Below are 21,624 nucleotides of genomic sequence, written 5' to 3' on the forward strand. Positions count from 1 at the left end.
TGGACAATTTGGTGACAGACAGAGGGGAGGGGGTTTGGGGAACTGGGACAATGGGATGGAAGGTTAAAGAAGTACAAATTAGTAGCTGACAGATGGTCACGGGGATGGGAAGCACAGCATAAGGAAGGCAATTAACATTAATACATTGGCTAGGTGGAGGGTCAGGGGAGGGAGGGAGCAATTGGGGGGATCATTTTACTAACAATATAGATGGCTAACCAATGTACTGTATATTTGAAACTAATTTTTTTTTTTTAAATGTGCAGTTCATTGGCGTTGGTACTTTCACACTGTGGTGCAACCATTGCCACCATCCATCTCCAGAACTCTTTACGTTATCTCCAACCGGAACTCTGTCCTCATTAAAAACTAACTCCCCATCTGTTCTCTGCCAGATTCGCAAACAACAGTCTCTATGAATTTCTGTCTCTATGAATTTGACCACTCTAGGGACCTCCCCTAAGTGTAATCATACAATATTTGTTCATTTGTGACCGGCTCATTTGATTTAGCGTAATATCTTCAAGACTCACCCCCGTTGTAGCCTATGTCAGAATGTCCTTCCTCTCTAAGGCTGAGTAGTCCATTGCATGCCTCTTGTTCATCTATTTGGGATCCATGGCATTTTAAAATAACTTATCTCAATTTTTTATTAGCTGTATTTTTATTTTTAAATTATTTTCGATCCTTTTTCCTGGTATTCTTGGTGGTTGACATTAAGATACTGACAGTCCAAATAAACTAAATTGTATTCATTCTGCCCAGACCTCTAATTAGCACCCCTTAAAACTTGGAGACATTTTCCCCTTTTAAGAATTTAATATTTCTTTCTAATTAACAAGATTGTGGGTTTTTTTTTTAAATTTCTATGTTTTAAATGGGTTTTTTTATTTTATTTTATTTTATTTTAATACAATCATACTCTAGTCCCACATACTTTGGCATTATCTTAGGATTCTTGGCGTGGGAATAAATGACATTCAAACTGCTAGAGTAGTGAGATGCATAATGAAACACCTCATAAAGGTGTCTTTAAATGTTTTGCATTTGGATTCACTGGCATAGCTTTCCTTATTGGCCCCTGGAATAAACAGAGTGCTCTACTAGAGCAGGAGAGCTTTGGGGAGTGCCACGGGGGAGGGACTCAGCCACAAACACTGACTTGGTTTGGCTAATGGCTTGCGCCCGAGTACACACCCCTCTCCCTAGGCACAGAGGGTAAGACTACCTCATAAACAGGTAGCACTGCAGTTGCAGTCACAGCTTCCTAGGATATTCCAGGATCTGAAAGCTCCAAACTGCACTAGTTAGTGCAAACCAAAAAGCATGGCACAATTTTCTGAAATCACCAAACTGGTAAAACATGGTGGTCCCGGAAACCCTCACCTTTTTCTACCATGAGGAATGTCAGAGCTGTGAATGAGCAGGGACACAATGAGCGCTCTGTCCATAGTCTTCCCAGATGTCAGCCCCCTGAGGGCTGGGACCACATCTTTGGCCTGGGAGTTAAGAGCTTGGCCTCTGCACTGGGGTGTCTGGCTCCACCACTCTCCCTGACCCCGTGACCTCAGGAAGGTCCTTACCCGCTGGGTGCTACAATTTCCACATCTGCACAGTGGGAAAAGTAGCAGGACCTCCCTCCCAGGCTGATGTAGCAACTGGGCTAGTGCTTGCACCTGGCAGTGCTCTAAGGTGGGTGAGCCAGCTGTGCTCCCCCTGCCCCCAGCACCAAGCACAGCACATCTTTATCAAGGTCTGCCGAGGAACCCACCAACAACCCAGGAGCCCCCACCCACGGATGCCGAGAATGACAGCCGTGGGCTCCGTGTCAAGGGCAGCAGTGTGGGCTCCATGGACAACATCCTTGCAGTCATGGCCTGACTACTTTAAATTTTCTCAAAGAAAACATTCCTCCTGAACTGAGGGGTGTCTGCCCCTGTGTGGCTGTACAGCAGTTGCTTGTGCACACTCCTGAGTAACGACAGTGCACATTCAAAACACTTCCACATAAATTCATCTCATCTCACCCCTGAGTATAGGGCAAGTAGGGAACCCTGGGTCCTCATTTCAGACCTAAGATAACTGAGACACAGTGAGCTGAAGTGGCTCACGCAAGGCCACCAGTCTCAGGCCCTCACTAGTCTTCGTGTGGCCATTGTGCAGATGAGAAGACAGAGTCCCCTGTGGTGGACACGGCCTGTATTGCCCGTGTTCGGCCCATGGCTGGGACGGGCCACGGCCTGCTTAATGTCCACCCCCATCCCCACTCAGCTTGTGACCTGCTGCAGGGCACAGACCGCAGCCACTAAGAGAGGAGGAGTGTTCAGCCCATGGATCCATCTGCCCCAGCTGGAGAGCAGACACCAGCACCCCCAGACAGACAGAGCCAAGTGCAGACTTGGGCTGCTACTCCACACATCGGCCAAGGAGAACAAACCACCGTCTTTGCTCTGAAAAGTTCGTTCAGAAACGGTGAGCTTGGAAGCATGCTCTCACAGCCGTGGAGTAACTCTTCATGTTGTTTCTGGAACATTCAGACTAGTTGCTACCTGTCTCACCTAGGGCAGTGCCACTATTTTCAATGTCTTTTAAAAAGGGGGGTATTCAAGACTTCAGAAGTGACCTTAGCTCCTTCTTCTTGAAGCAGGGCACAGGGTAATAAATACGATGTAATTGCAGTATAATCTAGATCACATTAATGTATAATTTAACCACATGAAGAACAAATTAAGCCATGAATAAGAGGTTTTAATCTCAACCCAAATGATCCCCAAGCACTGAGGAGTATAAACTCTTCTTGGTTTTCCAACGGTTCATCAGAGCAGGTTCTTCTTAGGTGTTCTTGATAAACCTACAAGGCGCATTTGCTAAATGTGCCTTCTTCAAGGCTTTCCCGTTGCTGTACTTGAAAAGAACCTGAAAAATGAATCCTCTTTCAAACCAGTAAAACAAGACCCTGTGTTTGACAGGAAGGATCCAAATTTACACATTACTTGCTTCATGCTGGCACTTGAATTCAAGGAGAAAAAAAAGGCCTCTCTGAAAGGGACATTTAATGGTTATTTATAGCCTTGTATCATCCGGGTCACCTGCCTGATGAAACACCATCTGCGCTGGGTATTTCCACATCAGTGAGACTGAGTCGGGAAAGGATGGTCTAATCCCAGGATTAAGAGCAGGGAGATAATCAACATGCTCATGGACAAACAAATAAACAAAACCCTGCCCACTCAAACTTCAAACACTAAGACGCCTTCGTGGCTGCTGTTACTGTTCCTAGTGCTCCGCCTCTTGAAGTTCTCAGGGCATGAACTCTTCTCTTCACAGGAGTCCAAACTGCCACGGGTGTGCCTAGGATTTAAACAACCACGGAGCTGTCATGATGTTGAAAGGAGAGAGGAGATAACAGAAATCCGCTAGAACCAAATGGCTCCAGAAATCTTCATAGGGCGGGGGCGCGGGGAGGGCGACCCTGACTCCGGCCACATCTGGTTCCTCGTGGTTCACCTGGCCTCGTAAAGAACTGTACAATTCTCGTAGGTCCTCAGAAGTCCGATGAAACCAAGTCCACATTACACTGACCTGGCCTCCTTTACTGACTTGACGTTCTTACTCTCTCCTCTCCCAGCCATCTTTAGTCTTTGTCTGTGGCTCCTGGGACCCCTGTTTTGAGGTTGAGTAGGATGGTAGAAAGTGGAACAGATCTGAGTTTGTGCCCAGCTCTCCCACCTCTGTTTGTGTGGCCTCAGGCAAGTCACTCAACCTCTCCAAGCCTCCAACTGACTCACCTCCTAACCTTGGGAAGATTACACTAGCACATGTGCCCAAACAGGACTAGGCACTAGGTACATCCTCTGTAAGTACTCTCAGTAGGCTGAGAGGACATCCACCCGCAGCAAACACACCAGAGGGCTCCATTCCTAAACACAGATGCCTGAAGAAATCCAGCGAGGTTTCTCTCAGGAACTCACAGGTTCATCAGGTAAGGGCCACAGAACCTGCACTCCCTAACTGGAAGGAAAATTCTGAGTGGAGAAACGTCTCCCTACAGCAGAGTTTTGCCAGCTATGACCTGATAAACCCATACCTGCCATATAGCCCTGGACGCACGTTCAGTTCCAGCCTCACAGGCCCCAGAACCACAGCATCCTCAGCAGTGAGGGCCACAAGCACACACTGTGTGTGCTTTCCCAATTCCATATAAGCATAAAACATCTTAGAATAGAAGAATTTCATTGAGCATGATTATTTACCAGGGTGAACAGGCTGTTGTTTTCAATATACTAACAATTTTTCTGAAGTGAGTTTTTGAAAAGCATCCACTAAGGTTAGCTCTAGGCAAATGCTATCATTTTTTCTGCCGCTTCGCACCTTTTGTTTTGGCCACACTCACTGCTGGTGTTGGGAGGGGAGGCGGATTTATTTGTGGATCCTCAGAACTTGGGATTATAGTAGCATCTCTGTGGCAACCACCAGCAGAGAAGCCAAAGTCACCAGCCTGTACCCTGGAAATGTGTGGATTTTGTGGTGAGTTGATTATACTTCCATAAAGCTGGTTGTTTTAAAAAAGTATAGTTTTAGCAATAAGAACCTAAATTGTGTGCCATTAACCAGAACAATAAACTATCAGTTCCCAGGAGACATGTAGACTCTGAGAACATCGCTTCAATCATTTTGAATTATTTCCCACTTGGATGTGCCTGTCCACACGTGGGCCATAATATGCATAGCACATTACATGTTGCAATTGTGCAATAATAGAGCTCACTGCTTCTTCCACACATAACTCCACACTCATGTTGTGTGATGATGCTATTAGATTGTTAGCACAGAAAATGAGTAAAAGACCTGCCCACCTTCATCTCCAGACTCTTTCTGAAGCTCCTGGCTGCCTGAGAGCCTGGAGTGCAAAGGCCACACATGGCTGCCTCTCGGCACTAAGAGCCCCTCTTCTCTCTGGCTCGAGACTTCAAAGAGAGGCATGCAGGGATAGAGCCCATTGTGAGAGTGGGATCGGGGCTCAGGCATTGAAGAGCTGTGTACCTTCTGCCTGCCTTCCGCATGCCCTCACCTCACCTTTCCTTTCAGACAGCTGCCCCACCCCCACCCGGCTCCCACCACCCACGTGGGAGCCACCTCAATGACTCACAGTGATGATGCACGGAGAGCAGCAAGCCTTCTGAGGGTCCCTCAGTAGCAAATAGTAATAGTGATAATTTTGAGACCCTTCTTGTTTCATCATTTGATCTAGAATCTATTGATCCCAGGTTTATTTCCTTCAACTTCCTTTACTTCGAGGATATTGTCACCAACACACTAATGTCTTTTACTTAGCTGACATGGTTTGGGATTCTAGCAGTGTGTCTTACAGTGATTGCTTATGATGTTCTTGTTTGGGTTGTGCTGTTAAGCAAAACTGGTGTGACTGAGAGACATTTATGTATCTCACCTCCCTAAATAGTGTGAATGTTTTTCTCTCTCTCTTTTTTTCAATAGTGTGAATATTTTAAGGTGCTAACTCGCTGTTCTCTAGTGGACTCCGGATATAAGAAACCGGATTTGGGGGTGACAGGGTGGCCCAAATGTATGACTTTCCAAACATATCTGAGCTGATGGGAACAAAGAAAACGAGGACAATGAGCTGAGGGAGAAGCCAGCAGAGTAGCCTCTTGGCAGAAAATAAGAATTTTTTTTTATTATTTCATCAGAATACAGTTTAGGAAATAACTCGTAAGAGAAGAGGACAGAGCAGTTACCTGGAGGGAATCCACTGCCGCTTTCAGTTTCCAAATGGGATGTGCTCTCCCCCGGGCCTTAGCCCATGCTGTTCCCTCTTCCTTTTCCTCTTCCTTTCCACTGTAATTAATGGCTAACTCCTGGCCGTCCTCCCTTCTCTGGGTTTGGGACAGTCTTCCTGACCTCCCCCAGTAAGTCAGGTTTTCCCCACACAGGACACACACCTATGTGCTCCTACTGCGCCCATCACTTATTTCTCCCTTCTCAGTGTTTATCTCACTGTGCTATGTCTGCCTTGGTTTCCACCAAACTGTGAGGCTCCACCAGGGCAGGGATTGTTTCGATTTGTTTGTTGTTCAACCTGGTCCGAAGTAGGTTTTCAATAAATATCGCGTGCATGGGTGGAAGGATGGGCGGACAAATGGAAGGATGGCTGGCATGCATGTTATAGGGCTAAAGAGCAGCTGCTATTATGCTGCCACAAGATTTCATGTTTATATGAGTCCTAGAAAAACTTGTGTTTTATAATTTAAAGCAACACATTTAGTTAAATAACCTTTCTGATTTCAACCTGAAAATGCTTTCTCTTGATTTTAATAAGGCAATAAAAGAGGGATATTTAAAAAAAAAAAAAAAAGCTTCACCGGGCTCATCACTTCTGCAAGATGCTTTCAACTCTGAGGTATTAAATGAAATAGAGTGAAACTGAACGCACAGCTTTATGGCAGGATATTTGGATAAACGACTGCTCTCCTCTGAACTTTCTGGGTGGCTATTTGCTGTCCGCTTTACTCTCATGAGCAAGACTTCAAGACGGAAATCACATCAAAACACCACAGTCTGTCCCAAATGTAGGAGAGCTCCCTCCTCTTTGGGCTCCAGCCCCAGGTCTATCACTGCACAAATGCAGATGCACCTGCCTAATAACATAATTAATATTCTGAAAATCCTAAACCTACTTTGACAAACAATAATAATTTTAGTATTTTACAAATGTTCTTAGGCCATGGCTGTCTACAACACTCCAGAAATAATTACTATCGTCACTGGTTTATATGTAGGAAAATAAAAACTGTCAGGAAAAGTAGAGTCAAATAAAAAGATGAGATGTGAACAGAAATGTCCAAAATACTAGTTTTCTTTGTTCTTTATTGCCTTTCTGGGTTCTTCTACTGAAGAGCTAATAATCCATATAGAATTCAAAGTAGTTTGACATGCTCATTTGTATAAGTAGTGACGCTTCAAAAGAAAAGCTGGAAGTAGTCCAAGATAAATAAATGCATTGTGTTTATTCAATGTGTGCAAGAAAAGCTATTTTCTGGGTATTATTTCAATTAAAACTAACAAATGAAACTTAGGGACTCTCATTTTAAATCTTTGAGTTAAGTCGCCGAACAGTTTGTCGACACCAAAGGGTTCAGGCCCAGTGGTTGGGCCTTATGGGTGCCTCTCTGAGCCGGGCGCTCTGTGCGTGGCCCCGTCTGTGGTTCGCCAGCAGAGCAGATAGTTTCCCTCAACCCCTCCCCACTCAAGGCTCCACACCCCGCACTCTGGTCCCTCTCTCATTTCCTCCCACGTTCTCTGCTCATCCCCCCACCTGCCTCTGGAACTCTGAGAAAATCAAAGCAGCTTCTACTGCTTTTATTTGAGAAATCTTCAGTTCTAGATTCTGTTAACCCTTTTAGAGTACAACGGGGATCAAATAAACATCCTACGATAAAAGCCCCCACTGCCTCTCGCCCAGAGTAGTTCACAGCACCACAGGCTGATACAAGAAGCAAAAGCTGGCGCTAGAATTGTCCTGAGAGTAAACTACAGGGGGTGCAGGCAGGTGGCACGAGAGCAAAGTGCCTCCAGAGGAAGAAAGATCTAGGACCTTAAGAAAAATTATATACACATATATGTAATATATTTTTAACCAAAAATATATCCTTGAGGGAGTGTCTGGACACCGCCCACTCCCCTTGAGATGCTGTGGGGGTCATTTACCCGTCACGGCCCCGAAATCTTCACCAAGGAGTTTCTGAATGAAAGTTTCCCAGGGCGGTGCTGAAGAATGGGGACTGGTCTTTAAAACCCTCGTGTTATGTTATTTAAAGCTCTGAGTTACCCCAATGCACTCCTGGTCAGTCATTTCTCTCTCAGCCTTCAGTCTCTGTCCTTCTGAGATTCCTCTCAAGTCTTCAGGGTAGGAGAGGCGCCTGTGGGTCTTGACAAGATTTGGAGCCTCTGCTTCTTTTTCTCAGCTCTCCCTGACCCTGGCCAGAGTGCCCGGGGGACCTTTTTTTGGGCAGGGCAGCCCAGTAGTCGGGCCCTGTGTGGCTGCCTCACCTGCCCAGACAGAGTGGCTGAGAAGAGGATGGACTATTTAATCTACAGGGCCCAGTGCAAAATGGAAATGGAGGGCCCCTCCTTTTAAGATTACTAAGAATTTCGAGATGGCACGCTCAGGGCCCTTCCTACATAGCTAGCCTGGACAGGAGACGGTCCCACCCAGGATGTCTTCCAGGCTCTCACTAGTTCTCCAGTGAAACAGATCTGACTAAAACAGAAGTGAAAGAGAATGAGTTAATCTCTTCACAATCTAGCATTAATTAGCACTCTCCAACTGAGAACAAGGAAGTTTACTAGGAGCCATAAATCAAGTCAAATGGAAGTGTTTTCGGCTGCTCTGATAATGACCTCCACAGGCTCCTGGAGGGTAAATAAAGCTCTGTCTTGGTTGGTGGGAAGTGGGGAGTCTGAGGAGCAAAGGAATGTGTTGATGTGTGGGGAGGAGGCCACCAGCAGCCTTCGCTCAGGGCATCCGTCTGCAGGAGGGGGGACATTGTGGGAAGCCTAGTAGGAGAGGGTAGTGTTGAGGTGGACAGGGAAAGGGAGCCAGCTATATGGCCACCTCCCCAGAACACAGGCGGCTGCCAACGCCTCACCTCTTTTCACAAAGAGCTTGATGCTAAGAACCCGGGAGTGCTGGCCATAGACCTCTCCTTCCTCCCTTTCTGTGATATGGACCACCCTGGGGGCAGCACTGTGCTTCCTGGGTGGCCAGTGGGGCCTCTGCCCAGTCACTGCAACCAGGTAAGGATGAGGGGGCACAGTTGGCTGGCACCACCTTCTGAGTACCCTCTCGCAAGCGAGCGTGCTAGAAGAGGGAAGGGGCCGAAGATAGAGGGACCCCCACCTACCTATACACACGAAGGTAACTCTGCAGGCCTCATTCCTATAAAGGCCTCCCACGCTGCCTTGCCTCAGTCCCTTTCCACAGGTCGAGGATGAGCAGTACCTAAGCTGTGGCTCTACAGTTTAACCTTGCCTTCTCAGAGAGAAGAAGCCTTTTGGGGAGAGGCAGCACCTCCATATTCAAGGTGGTCAGATGGAGCCAAGGAGTGGCCCAGCTGGATCAAAGAATGTGAAGCCACCCAAGGCCCAAGTGGTGAGTCTTCAGATTCCTAGAGTGATGACTGACACAGAGGACAGCCTCCTTCCTACCACTATGTATGTCTGCATTCTGGAGGCAGACACAGTGACAGTGTCCACTGAGGCAAAGCCACCCCTGCCAGAGTGAAGGGTATCCCAGGAGGCAAGCTGCACTGCAGGAAACAGCACCCAAGGGAGTAGGCTTAAAAATGTAGGAAGTGGCCTAAACTTTGTATAATTTTGTCTTCAGCGTCTGTTTCCTGGACAGATAATAGGGCAGGGACGTTGTCTGCTGTCACCGTCTCCAGGGTCTATAGGATTATCTATAGGACAGTAGCAACTCTGCAAACGCTGCTGAATAAATGATTAATGAATGAACCAACAAACAAGAGCAAAGAAATCAGTGTCTAGTGCACAGTACTCCATGGGGTGATGCTAAAGCCAGCATTCGTTCCTTGGGAGAGGTCAGAATTTAAGTAAGGAGAGACACAGGAAGAAATAAATCCTCGTCTGAGTCTACAAGAGGGAATTAAACAAGGCCATGAATAAGATGTTACTAGGAGGTCACCTAGATCAGGTTTTCAAACTTTCCCATGCACACAGAGCTCCCGGGGATCTGGGTGAAACGCAGACTCTGAGGAAGCTGATCAGGAGGGACCCGAGGGTGGGCATTTCCCATAAGCTCCCAGATGATGCTCATGCTGCTAGACCCAGGGGCCCACTTTAGGCAGCAGGGCTGCACGGACACTGCTCTGATATTGTCTTCTGGTTTTATCTTTATGTCAGCCTTGTCTGAATATACAGACTTGGGGAGAAGAGGTCAAATGTGCACTCAGCTGGTGTGAAGGGAAAGCAGCTTGCCTCTCCTTCCACTCCGTTTTCTTCTGGTATCACAGGCTCAGCCATCCAGGCAAAAGTCAGAGCTCGCAACAGCCCAAGGGTACAGACAGCCTCCTCCTTCCCCTGACACTAAAGACACTGGTACCTCTCGTGTCACACATGTTACCAATTATTCAATCCCCAAGGCAAGGCTAGCACTCATAATTCTTACACGCATACACGCAAGATCCTCCCCCACTTCATGTGGTCTTTTCAATGGGTTAAAAATATCACAGAGAGCTTCTGAGAAAGCCTTCAGCAAGGCAGGAGGTCGTCTCCTGGGGAAACTGCTATGGGCTGTGGTCAAAGGAACAGCAGGCTGGGTGCTGACAACAGGACTCATGCCTGGAGCTTGATCTTAAACAAGCCATATAACCTTCCTGAGCTGCTGCCTCTTGGAACACAGGCTTCCCACTATCCAACCCATCCTCCTAGGAACCCACGTAAGAGAAAGTGCATTGAAAACTGTCAGCTGTTCTTGCAGAAAGCGCTACTGTTTTGTGTGTGTGTGTGTGTTTGTTTGTTTGTTTGTTTGTTTGTTTGTTTGTTAAGCTGCTCGTGTAGATGGCAGTAACTCTCAGCTCTCTTCACAGAGCTAAGAAAGTCGACCCCTCTTTCACAATCTGAGTTGTTGCTACACAGGAACCACTGTGACCTGTTTGCTAGAAACACTTTCACATGTTACCTTTAGAGTGTTTCCAAGCCTGCTAAGCCCTGTCACACTGGGGGTCTCCTTGATTCCTCACAGGGATCACTCAGTCCGAGAGGGGGCTGCATCATTCCATTTTCATAGAGGAGAATGTGTGCTGGCCTTTGAGGAGGCGTGAGATCACCAAGCTGGGCAAGAAAGCAAAACCTCCTGAAACCCACTCCACTAGAACCTAAGTCATCTGTGTACTGTGACAACCATGTCTCTCCCTTGCTCAGATCTTTCTCCTGAGCTCCACTCATGCAGGCAGCCTCCTGAGCCTGCTTCCTCTTGGAGGTTTTCCAGGCCCCTCAGTCTGTCCATGGTCCACAACACCTCCCACTTGCCTCTGCTTCCTGCTCAGTAGCAGCCTCACGCATACCCAACAGCCGAATGGGGACCTGGGCCAGCCTCTATGCTCTGTCACCTCTGACACCATCACCTCCTAACAGGTTTCCACCCTCCTTTCTTCCTTTGCCTAAGTGAGTGGTTTTCAGATTACAAGTCATATCCCAATAATGAGTCAAGAAATCAATTTCGTGTATTGCAACTACCACTATTTTTTTAAATAGAATAAAAGTAATAGGACAGAATAGATTATATTATATTGCATGTAGTAAGTATAAATGTTGTTTCATGCAAGTTTTATCTCTATTATATCGGTAATATGTGTGTGCTGGGTCTCATTGTGACATATTTCCTCTGTGTGTCTCCCCTTCTTTCACTGCAGTAGAAAATTGGTCCTGCCACTCCTTTGCTCCATCGCACGCACAGCCTTTGTACAAGTCCCATTGCAACATTCCAACTTCATCTGACCTCATGCTCAGCCCTCCGGTCCAGGCCATGGCTTCACCTCTGGCCAGTTGGGCCGCCTACTGCCCCTTCCTGGGGGATCTTTTTTCCATCGCTTTCCCAACTAACTCCTACCTGCCCTTCAGGACTTAGGTGAGACTCTGCCTGCCCTGATCTCCCCAAGAATAAGTCAGGGGCCTCTGAGGGTGTGGGCCACCAGCTCCCAATAACTTCTTACCAGATCTACATTCAGTAGCCTGGCATGGGGAACTTTAATCAGCAGCTAAAAAATGGCCATAGGGAGAGTATTTACAGCACAGAAATAGCCAAACACGACAAATCAGGGCATCCCTGTACTACATGCCTGAGCATCTTGTACCTACAGCCCCAAACTGTGGGTGACTCTCAGTCTCTAATCACCTGGAGCTGCGCCTAATTCTAGTGAAGCTCATCCCTAGCCCAGAATTAGGCCAGACTGGACATGCTTCATAAATATTTTTGAATGGATGTAAGAAAAACGCTGCAGAGTTACTGTATCTAACTACAACCCTCGGGGTTAACAAACCACAAGCTTGCTGACGACCACCCATCTGTGAGTGACCAGAATCTTCTTTGTGCCAAGCACCAGCCTTGCCCTAAGGCAGGTTTTAGCAGATGCTTGCCTATTGATTTGAGGACCGGGGAGAGATTTCTAGATGGATGCCCAATTTCATATTTTAGGCCTAAGCGTGTCTTGAACTTTTATCCTGATTGAGTCTTAATTTCTATAGCTTGTGAGAGAAGCTTTACATATTAGGAAGGGGTAGAGTTCCTGGATTTTGGAAGACAACTCTGTTTTGCTTTTCTTCCTCAGTTCTAGAGTTAGAAAGGGCTTGGGGAGGAGAGGGCAGTGTCCTGGCTCTGCTCAGCCCCCTCAGCACCCTCCAGAGCACTGGAGGACTTACAGCCAGACATGAGTGGCTGTTCCCAGAGCATCCTCCTCAGCCCAGGTCTCCAGACGTCAGACTGCCTGGTGCTGGCCAAAGACTTGCCGTAACGGGATATTGTTACAGCAAAACCTCATGCCAGAAACGACAAGGCTGGGACTGAGGTGGTGGTAACAGAAGGAGAGGCCAAGTTTGAGTTCAGGAATATTTGGGCCTCCCTTCCTCCCTCATGTGAGGTAGGCATTCTTGTTATGCCCATTTTATATGGAAGGAAACCGAACCACTGGCAAGCTATGTAACCTGCCCAAGATGTGATTCAACTCTTGCTTTTAATCACAACACTATTTTTTTTTTTTCTATTTGGTTATCAGCAGGTCTTGGACCCCTGGCTGAGGTCATAGGATGGCATAGAAACAAAACACATCAATAATTCCAGTAGCATAAATCTCTCTAAATGGGCCGATAATTCCAGCCTGTTCTCCCCACTGACCCTAAATTTAGAGTTCACACAGGAGTGGTGAAAATTAAGCCGGAGCAGTGCCCGGGCAGGGGTCAGAGTTCTATAGTTACAAGCTGTTATTTTTATTGCTGTGTTATTTTAGGTGGACATAGTATTGAGGAAGGAATGGCCAAAAGGCAGAGAAGTAAAGAGTCTGTGGGCGGGAGGAGAAGCAGTCAACTAGGACAGGCTCAGCAGAGCTTAGTCACAGGGTCTCTGTGGTATCATGACAGTGGCCACAGGCACTAGGCCACAAGAGGTGCTGTGAAAGTGTGTTTACCATGTGGTGGCCTGTTTGCAGACCCCTGAACTAGTCAATTTCACAGGTTTAGAAGCAGCCTTGTCTATCAGGTGACCGGAAGAGAGATTTCAGTGCCCTCCCCCTGCCCCATTTCTCCGTCACACTCATAGTTAGGGAGGGCTCAGAACTCATGCCAAGCTGAGAGCACCCTACTCAGGTCCTTCCACTGGCACTTCCGCCAGCTGATGGGCAGAAGCCCTGTCTTGCTCGGGATGGGGGGCGTTGGGGATAGCCAAAGCCGAAACAACCGGGACATCAGGACTGGGAGGAGCTCAGGCCCTACCAGCCCCCAGGCTGGGCTTCCTCCGGAGTGCAGAACTGCATTCTGCAAAGGCCAGCCAGACCTCAGGAATGGAATCCTAACCAGAAGGCTGCCCTCAGCTTCCTTCCTCGACCCCACTTGCCATCTTAGAGAATTGAAAATAATAATGAAAACCCATCCAAACTTTTTGTTTGGCTTTGTATATTTATTTATTTTTCTTTTTGTCTTCTGTTAGCCTGGGAACACCTTTAAGGAGCCTTTCAGTAAGTGCTCTTGGTTGACACTAAAGTGAGACCCAGGCCTCCTAGTGCTTACAAGGAAGCCCTCCCAGGATCAGCTATAATTAGAAGTCAATTAAATTAGAACCCTTAGCAATGTTCTTGGAAGGCTTCCAGGCAGCTTTCCTCAGGAGAGCCTCTGGCCCGACTCAGTGGAAACTCATCTTTGCTGCCCACCATCCTGAAGTAAAAGCCAGGCTGTCAGCCAAGATGCTGGCTCCTAAGTTCCCTTTCAACCTTTGTTTGCACCTTACCCTTCCCACCTGGTGAGGCTGCAGGTGGGGCCTCCCTCTGTCTTCCACCCTGCCTACTAGGAGGAAAGCACCCAGGATTTCACTGAGGGGTAGTTGGGCGCTCTAATTTCACCTTAGTCCACTTAGTGTTTTTCAAATGTAAATGTGGTAGTGAATTGCAAGACACTATGCTAGAAAGTTCAAAAAGGCAGCTTTTGTATCTCTTCAAGAAATTCCTTGAAACCTAACCTTTCCCCAAAGGCCACCTAATGGTACTCACCAGGTGAGAGACTTGTCCAATGAAACTGTGCCAACAGGGGAAAATCCTGGGAAAGATCTGGGCCCCCGTGACGTCCTTCCCCAACCCCTCCTCTGAGCAATCAGAGATGTGCTTCTTCCCAAAGGAAATCTCTTTCTTGTGTTTTCCTCCGATCAGAGTTCATATGTACTCTTCTAAATCATTCTGACTGCAGGCACTCTATCAAAAGGGAATGTTCCCCATAACCTCCTCTCAATCTTTAGTCACTCCACCCTATTTCACTCCCTGCCAAAAAATCTTTGTTGAAATTGTAGTGGATGTCACTCCAGATCTGCTTTTATGTACACAGACACTTTTACAAATATGAACCCAGGCCATTCTACGTGAGTATTCCTGGAGTTCCCCTGCATGGCGCTCCAATGGATTTTTTGTTAGTTGTAATAATAAATAAGCAGGATAGCTAAAGCCCCATTTGATTTTATCCAGTCTCTTACGGGAAGCATGAGTGCTTGCTGCTCCCAGCAAGAGGGAGGACCAAGGAGCGTTGCCGCTGGACAGGCATCCTCGGGATACGGGGAGCAGAGCTACGTGCTCCCTGGAAGGCCAGCAAACCTGGGAGGCAGGCAGGCTCAAAGCTTGTCCCTCACTGGCCTGTCACTACAAATTTATGCACTGGGCAGTTCTCATATATGTGCATTCTCTTCCCCAGAATCTCACAGAGCAAAGTTCTAAATCTTGGGGTGGAGGAGGTTTAGAAAAGAAGACCGTGTCTGTATGTGTGTACACTCGGGGAGTTTACTTCTCCTCAGTACCAGCCCCACCCAGCCGCCCTACTAACTGGCCCCTGGCTATCCCACCCTGACCCTTCCTGAACCCCTGAGTTACAGAGCCCTCCTCTTTCCCAAACTTAACCTCCTTATTTCCAATAAATAATTTTTTGGCTGCTTTTCTCCTTAATGCCTTTAGGATATTGTAAAGACAAAGTTCAGGGCTTTTCTAAAAAAAAAAAAAAAAAAAAAAAAAAGAATGGATTTCCCATTTATCGGTCTCCTGCTTTGAGTTCTTGCACAGTCTTTTTGTGTGTGGTATTTTAGGATTGTGGGTTTCCAAGAGCAATGATGGCTCACCAAGAACAAGAAGATTCACAGGGGGAAAGGTCAGTTCGACTCACAGTCTGACTCGGTGGTTGATTCTGAAGGTTTCTCACACAACCCAGCTATCAGAAGGCGGCGTGCTGTTTTTTCACTAATTCATCCCCAGTGTCAAAGCAAGATGACAGTGACCCAGTGTGAGGCAACTGGAGAACTTAGGCACTCACAGGAGCACATTATCTCTCTTTGTATAGGCTCCCCGGTAAAATTGCTTTGAGTTAGAAACACAGATTTCCCATGATGAAAGTGGAAAGGTGAAAAATAATACCTCCTCCTTTAAAACAGTGCGTAATTTAGTGGTTGGGGGAAAGCATCTGAGCACCTGGGCTGTAGCCTTCCTCTGTCCATCAGCTGTGTGACCTTAGGCAAGTCACTAACTTCTGTGAGCTTCAGTTATCTCGTAAAGTGAAAGTTAAGCGGTTGGACTCATACATCCTCTCAGTCACTTTGACGGATGACCTATTCTTTGCAAAGACAAGAAAGAACCTTATGAAGGGGCTAGGAGAGCGGGAAGTGGGGTTGGGAAGGAGTGAGCTGGATTCTGATTCCTGGCACTGTCCCCAGGGGCACCCTGGATCAGGGAATCAGCAGACTCTCCCAGCAGACGAAACAGCTGATCATTGTGCTACTTTAGCAGTGGCCCTCAGTGTGACCTGGTTCCTCCTCCCAGGAGTTCTTTCCCAGGGATGAGGTGATGCTAGGGGGACGTAACTGGAGTCAGTCCGAGGTGCTCGAGGCTCAGCTTAAATCTGTCTTTTCTTTTAGGGTGTCGCTATTCCCGTTCTGGTTGCTGGGAGGTCCCTCAAGCTCAGTGGGATACAGTGAGGGCAGCTGACACGGGGTGGGGCTGGGCAGTGGCCAGCCAGTCCTGGAGCAGCCTCAGGTTCTGCAGGCCCCGCTGCTGCTAACAAACTGTGTCTTTCAGGTGAACCCACAGAAGAGGATGGCCCATATGGGTGACTGCAAACAGATGCCCTGGCTCCCCGTCCTGATGGTAAGTGGGTCAGAGCACCTGCCCACACTGCACCCTCAGCCCAGGAAGTGCCCATGGCAGCCATGGTGGAGGTTCCAGTGGGAGCTCCCATCCGGGCTGTGTCCTTCACTGACCACACCACCTTGGGCCCCTTCCTTGGCCTCTAATACCTCAATTTACAGGGTTGTAAAATGGGAACAACTATAAAAGCACCTCCTTCACTGAGTTCTGAGGGTGCAAAAAGATAATATCTGCAAAGCACTAAACAGTGCCCAGGGTTCAAATTAGACTTCCTGGTTGATGGCTCCCTTTATAGGGTTTCATAGATAGAAATGTCTTGAAGTGTGTATTTATGTTGCTATATACACAATCCAATGCCTGCATGGTGAGCCACAATGGGGGCCACACAGCTGAGAAAGCTCCAGGCCTCTACCACGGGGCTCCTCCTCGGGAGAGAAGAGGCACCGTGTGGCAGAAAGACCTTCTGCTCCAGAGACTGAGAGAGGGCCTGTCTCATCATGACTTTTGAGAGAATGGAAGAAAGAGTCCATGGGTGAAAAGAGTCTGGATCAGGCCTTGAAGATGGGATGGAGGGGAGAGGAGTTGGTGGGAGTGAGGCCAGACTATGAGAGCAGGGCAGCCTGCCCAGTTTATTAGCTAAATTTCCTGGGGATGTGGCACCAACTGACTGAGCAGGGCCCCCACCACCAGGCTCCTTCCTTAAGCGGCCTTGGGGGCTGTCTGGGCGCTGACCCCAAGTAACTAACTATATATGTGTCTTCAGGAATTATGGAGGCTAAACGACCCCTTTCTTGTGGCAGGTGTCTCTGATGTGTTCAGCCACAGCAGAATACTCCAACTGTGGCGAGAATGAGTACTACAACCAGACCACAGGGCTGTGCCATGAGTGTCCCCAGTGTGGACCAGGGGAAGAGCCCTACCTGGTAAGGCACGCTTCTTGGTTGCCAGACCACGTCTCCCTTGGGCCTGGTGAGCTCTCTCTCCTTCATGGGCTGTCATCACCCTACCCTGTGTTGCTCTATATATGGTCCCCAAGCTGAATCAGTGCCGTGTGCTTCATGTGCTCATGTGACTGATGCGCCCTCTGTGCCCAGTGTGCGTAGTGTACCCAAAGAAGTTTGGTCATGGCAGGTGCAGCCATGGCAGGTGCGGCCACTGTACTCACCTGTGTCGTCTGTCATCTTCCTCGGCCAGGCCTGTGGCTATGGTACCAAAGATGAGGACTATGGCTGCGTCCCCTGCCCAGCAGAGAAATTTTCCAAAGGAGGCTACCAGATATGCAGGCGCCACAAAGACTGTGAAGGCTTTTTCCGCGCCACCGTGCTGACGCCGGGGGACATGGAGAATGACGCTGAGTGTGGGCCTTGTCTCCCTGGGTAAGCATGGGGCTCTGCCAAAATGCATCTCAGGACACTTTCTGCAGAAAGCCCCAAATGTCGCATTGGTGAGGATCCCTGGGAACATAGCAACTCAGGGCTACAGTATAGCGTCACTGCTGCCATTCATTTGTCCTGTTCTGTGAGAGTAGCTTGGCAGAGAGGAAAGCATGTGTCTGGCATCGAGAAACATGGCATCTTGAATGGCACATCCCACCACCTTTCATGGACGGGCAGCCCACCCAGGCTCAGTTTCTTTGTTCTTTAAGGTGACATCGGTCATAATAATATCCTCTGGTTACCCAAATCAAACACATTTGTTGAATACTTACAGTGAGATAACACATGGAATTTTTTAGAGAAAAAACTAAAATTCCACACAAAAGTATTCTTTTTAGTATTCTGAAAAAAAATTGAGGGTAAAAGCCACTGATAGGAATATTCGAGTCATATGGCGCCCGTAATTCCACCACAATTCGATTATATATCAAAATCTTCCCAAAAAAGCAAGTGAAAATGCAATTAGGCTAAAAGACACAGGAAGATAGAACTTTCTTTGGTATAGACAGGACACTTTGCAAGTTCTACTTGAGATAAGGAAAGTACAGCCTTGACACCCAGTAAACACCAAGCTACAGCTGTTGCTGCTGCCTCCCTCTAGTGGCCACACAAAATAATGCTTGCAAGGGCTACCCAGAAACCAAAAGCAGTGGTGAAGGCTATAGAGTGGTCGAGAGGTGGTAGAGGTGGTGGAGGTGGTGATGATGATGGAGGTAGTGATAGTGATGATGGAGATAGTGATGATGAAGGTAGAGGTGGTAGTGATAATGGTGGTGAGTGATGGAGGGAGTGGATGTGATGGCGATGATAATGATGGAGATGCTAATGGTAGAGGCGCCGGTGGTGGTCATGGGTGGCAGTGGCGTTTTGAGTAGTTTAAATATACTTTAATATACTTTACAACCTGCTTGTGCACATGAAAAGAAAGAGGAAGAAGAAAATAAGAAGAACGTATCCAAATAAAAATGTTGGGCATTAGTCTATAAGAAAAAGAAAGTACAAAAGAGGCAGAAAGTCCCTCCAATTGAGGAATAGATTGAAAATGAATAACTCTTTCAAATTAAGAGATAGTTTAAACTCTCAGAAATTAACCTCGGTTCAAATTTGTTACTGAGAAGCACAAATCTTCATAACTTCCACCACCATCTCTCTGCTGGTGACCGCCCACCCCCACCTCCAGTCCCCAGTTTTCTGCTTCCATTCAGCCCTACCTCCTGAATTACAAATCTGCATAGCCAAATATCTGCTGGACAATCCCATGTCAATGTCCTTGACACAGAGCATGATTCAAACATATTTTTCAAATGAATAAAGAGAGCTTGGAGAACATATTGCAGAATCTTATGTTTCAATACACAAAAAGCAGGTAGGTATACCCAAGGAAGATATTAAACTATTCTCTTAGAAGATAATACAAATAAAAGTACTCTAGCTGGGTAATCCTTTTTTAGATATTTTTAAAATTTTTCAATTACAGTTGACATACAAAGTATTAGTTTTAGGTATATAACATGGTGATTAGACATTTATATAACTTATGCAGTGATAACCCTGATAAATTTAGTACTTGTCTGACACTATACATATTTATTTTAATATTTTCGCTATATTTTTTATGCTATACTTCACATTTCCATGGCTATTTTGTAACTACTAATTTGTACTTCTTAATCCTTTCTCCTTTTCCACCCATCCCTCCACCCATTCTCCCATCTAGCAGCCATCAAAATATTTTCTCTATCTATGAGTTTGTTTCTATTTCGTTCATTTATTTTTTTAGATTCCAAATATAAGTGAAATCATATGGTATTTGTCTTTTTCTGTCTGGCATTTCACTTAGCATAATACCCTCTATGTCCATCCATGTTATTGTAGATGGCAAGATATCATTTTTTTTTAACGGCTAAGTAATAGTCCACTGCATATATGTGCCACCTTTTCTTTATCTATTCATCTATTCATCTATTGATGGACACTTAACGTTACCTCCACATCTTGGCTATTGTAAATAATGCTGCAATGAGCATATGGATGCATATGTCTTTTCAGATTAGTGTTTTGGGTTTCTTCGGTTAAATATCAAAGGTGGAATTGATGCGTCTTACTTTGTCTCTTGTTATAACCTTTATTTTAAAGTCTATTTTGTCTGGTATATTATTGCTACCCCAGCTTTTTTGTTTGTTTGTTTCCATTTTCATGAAATATCTTATTCCACCCCCCTTTATTTTCAGTCTGTGTGTGTCTTTTGATCTGAAGTGAGTTTCTTGTAGGCAGCATATGTAAGGGGCTTGTTTTCTTATTCATTCAGCCATTCTATGTCTTTTCATTGGAGCATTTAATCCATTTACATTTAAAGTACTGTTGATAGATATGTAGTTATTACCATTTTATTATTCGTATTTTTTATATTTTCTCTTCTTTCTCCTCCTCCTCCTCCTCCTCCTCCTCCTCCTCCTCCTTCTCCTCCTCTCCTTCTCCTCCTCCTTCTCCTCTTTTTTTTTATATTTGGATTCATCTTGTTTGGGACTCTGCACTCCCTGGGCTTGTATGTCTATTACCTTCACCAGGTTAGGGAAGTTTCCATCATTATTTTTTCAAATGGGTTTTCAATTCTTTGCTCTCTCTCTCTCCTCCTTCTGGTACCCGCTATGATGTGAATGTTGGTACACTTGATGTTGTCTCAGAAGCCCCTCATACGATTCTCATTTTTTTGTTTTCTTTTTTCTTTTTGCTGTTCTGATTGTGTGTTTTCTGTAACATCTTCTAAATTGCTGATTTAATCCTCTGCTTCATCCAATTTACTGTTGATTCTCTCAAGACCTACTTTTCATTAGTTATTTAATTCTTCATTTCTGACTGGTTCTTTTTTATGCTTTCTATCTCCATTTTTATGTTTTCTATCTTTTTTTGAACTTCTCACTGAGATCCTCATAACCAGTGTTTTGAACTCTGCATCTGGTACATTGTTTGTCTCTATTTTATTTGGTTCTTTTTTTTTTTTTTTTTTGAGGTTTGTTCTGTTCTTTTCATTTGGGACTTTTTTTTGTCTCCTCATTTTTTCTATGTATTAAGTAGAGCTGCTACATCATCTAGTCTTGGGGGAATGCCTTTATGTAGTTGGTGTCCTCTGGGGCCCAGTGGCACAGTCTCCTTGGTCACCTGAGCCAGGTGCTAGATCCAGGTGTGTCCTTTGTGCGAGTTATGTGTGCCCTCCTGTTTTCTTGAGCCTTGATTGCTGTTGGCACATTAGTAGAAGGGACTGATTTGTTGTGAGGAGTGGCTATGACTATAATGGATGAATTGGTTTGCAGGGGCTGACCCTATGGAGCAGGATTCCTTTAGTGGGACTCTGATGCCCGCTGAGTCTACCCTTTGAATATATCATTTGTGGGGGTAGTTGGGAGTTCTTCCAGTGTAGGCTGAAATTGGCCACCAGGTGTGCTGATTCTAGAAATTCTTGGTAGGGCCTCTGGTGCAGGCCAAGATCAGCTGCTACCTGTGTCCTGCCTGGGGCCATTTGGTATGAGCTACAAAGTGATATGCAGTAGGTTACCACTTGTGCTGGGCTTGGAAGTACCCAGGAAAGTCTAACCTGCGAACTGAGGCTAGCTATCACTAGAGCTGGGCTTGGGGCTGCTTAGCAAGAGTTAAGAGGCATGCTGAGGCCAAATATTGCTTGTTTGGGGTTTTCAGACCTTTGAGAGATTTTAGAAAAGTCTGTAACATGAGCCAAGACAAGCTGTCTATATGGAAAAGCCACTAGAAGCAGCTTG

At 46.3% G+C, this 21,624-nt stretch overlaps 1 protein-coding gene across 1 annotated transcript in view; it reads left to right on the forward strand.

Annotated features, from left to right (window-relative positions):
- The window catches only part of EDAR (ectodysplasin A receptor), an 81,268-nt gene that overhangs the window by 28,206 nt on the left and 31,438 nt on the right, over positions 1–21,624 (forward strand). Inside the window, 4 exon segments of the mRNA XM_039852638.1 lie at positions 9,058–9,169; positions 16,347–16,415; positions 17,216–17,338; positions 17,610–17,791. Of these exon segments, the coding sequence (XP_039708572.1) occupies positions 9,110–9,169; positions 16,347–16,415; positions 17,216–17,338; positions 17,610–17,791 (434 nt within the window). The 5' untranslated portion in view covers positions 9,058–9,109.

This window comes from Pteropus medius, unplaced genomic scaffold (genome assembly GCF_902729225.1).
Source record: "Pteropus medius unplaced genomic scaffold, Ma_sr-lr_union100, whole genome shotgun sequence".
NCBI classification, from domain to species: Eukaryota; Metazoa; Chordata; class Mammalia; order Chiroptera; family Pteropodidae; genus Pteropus; species Pteropus medius.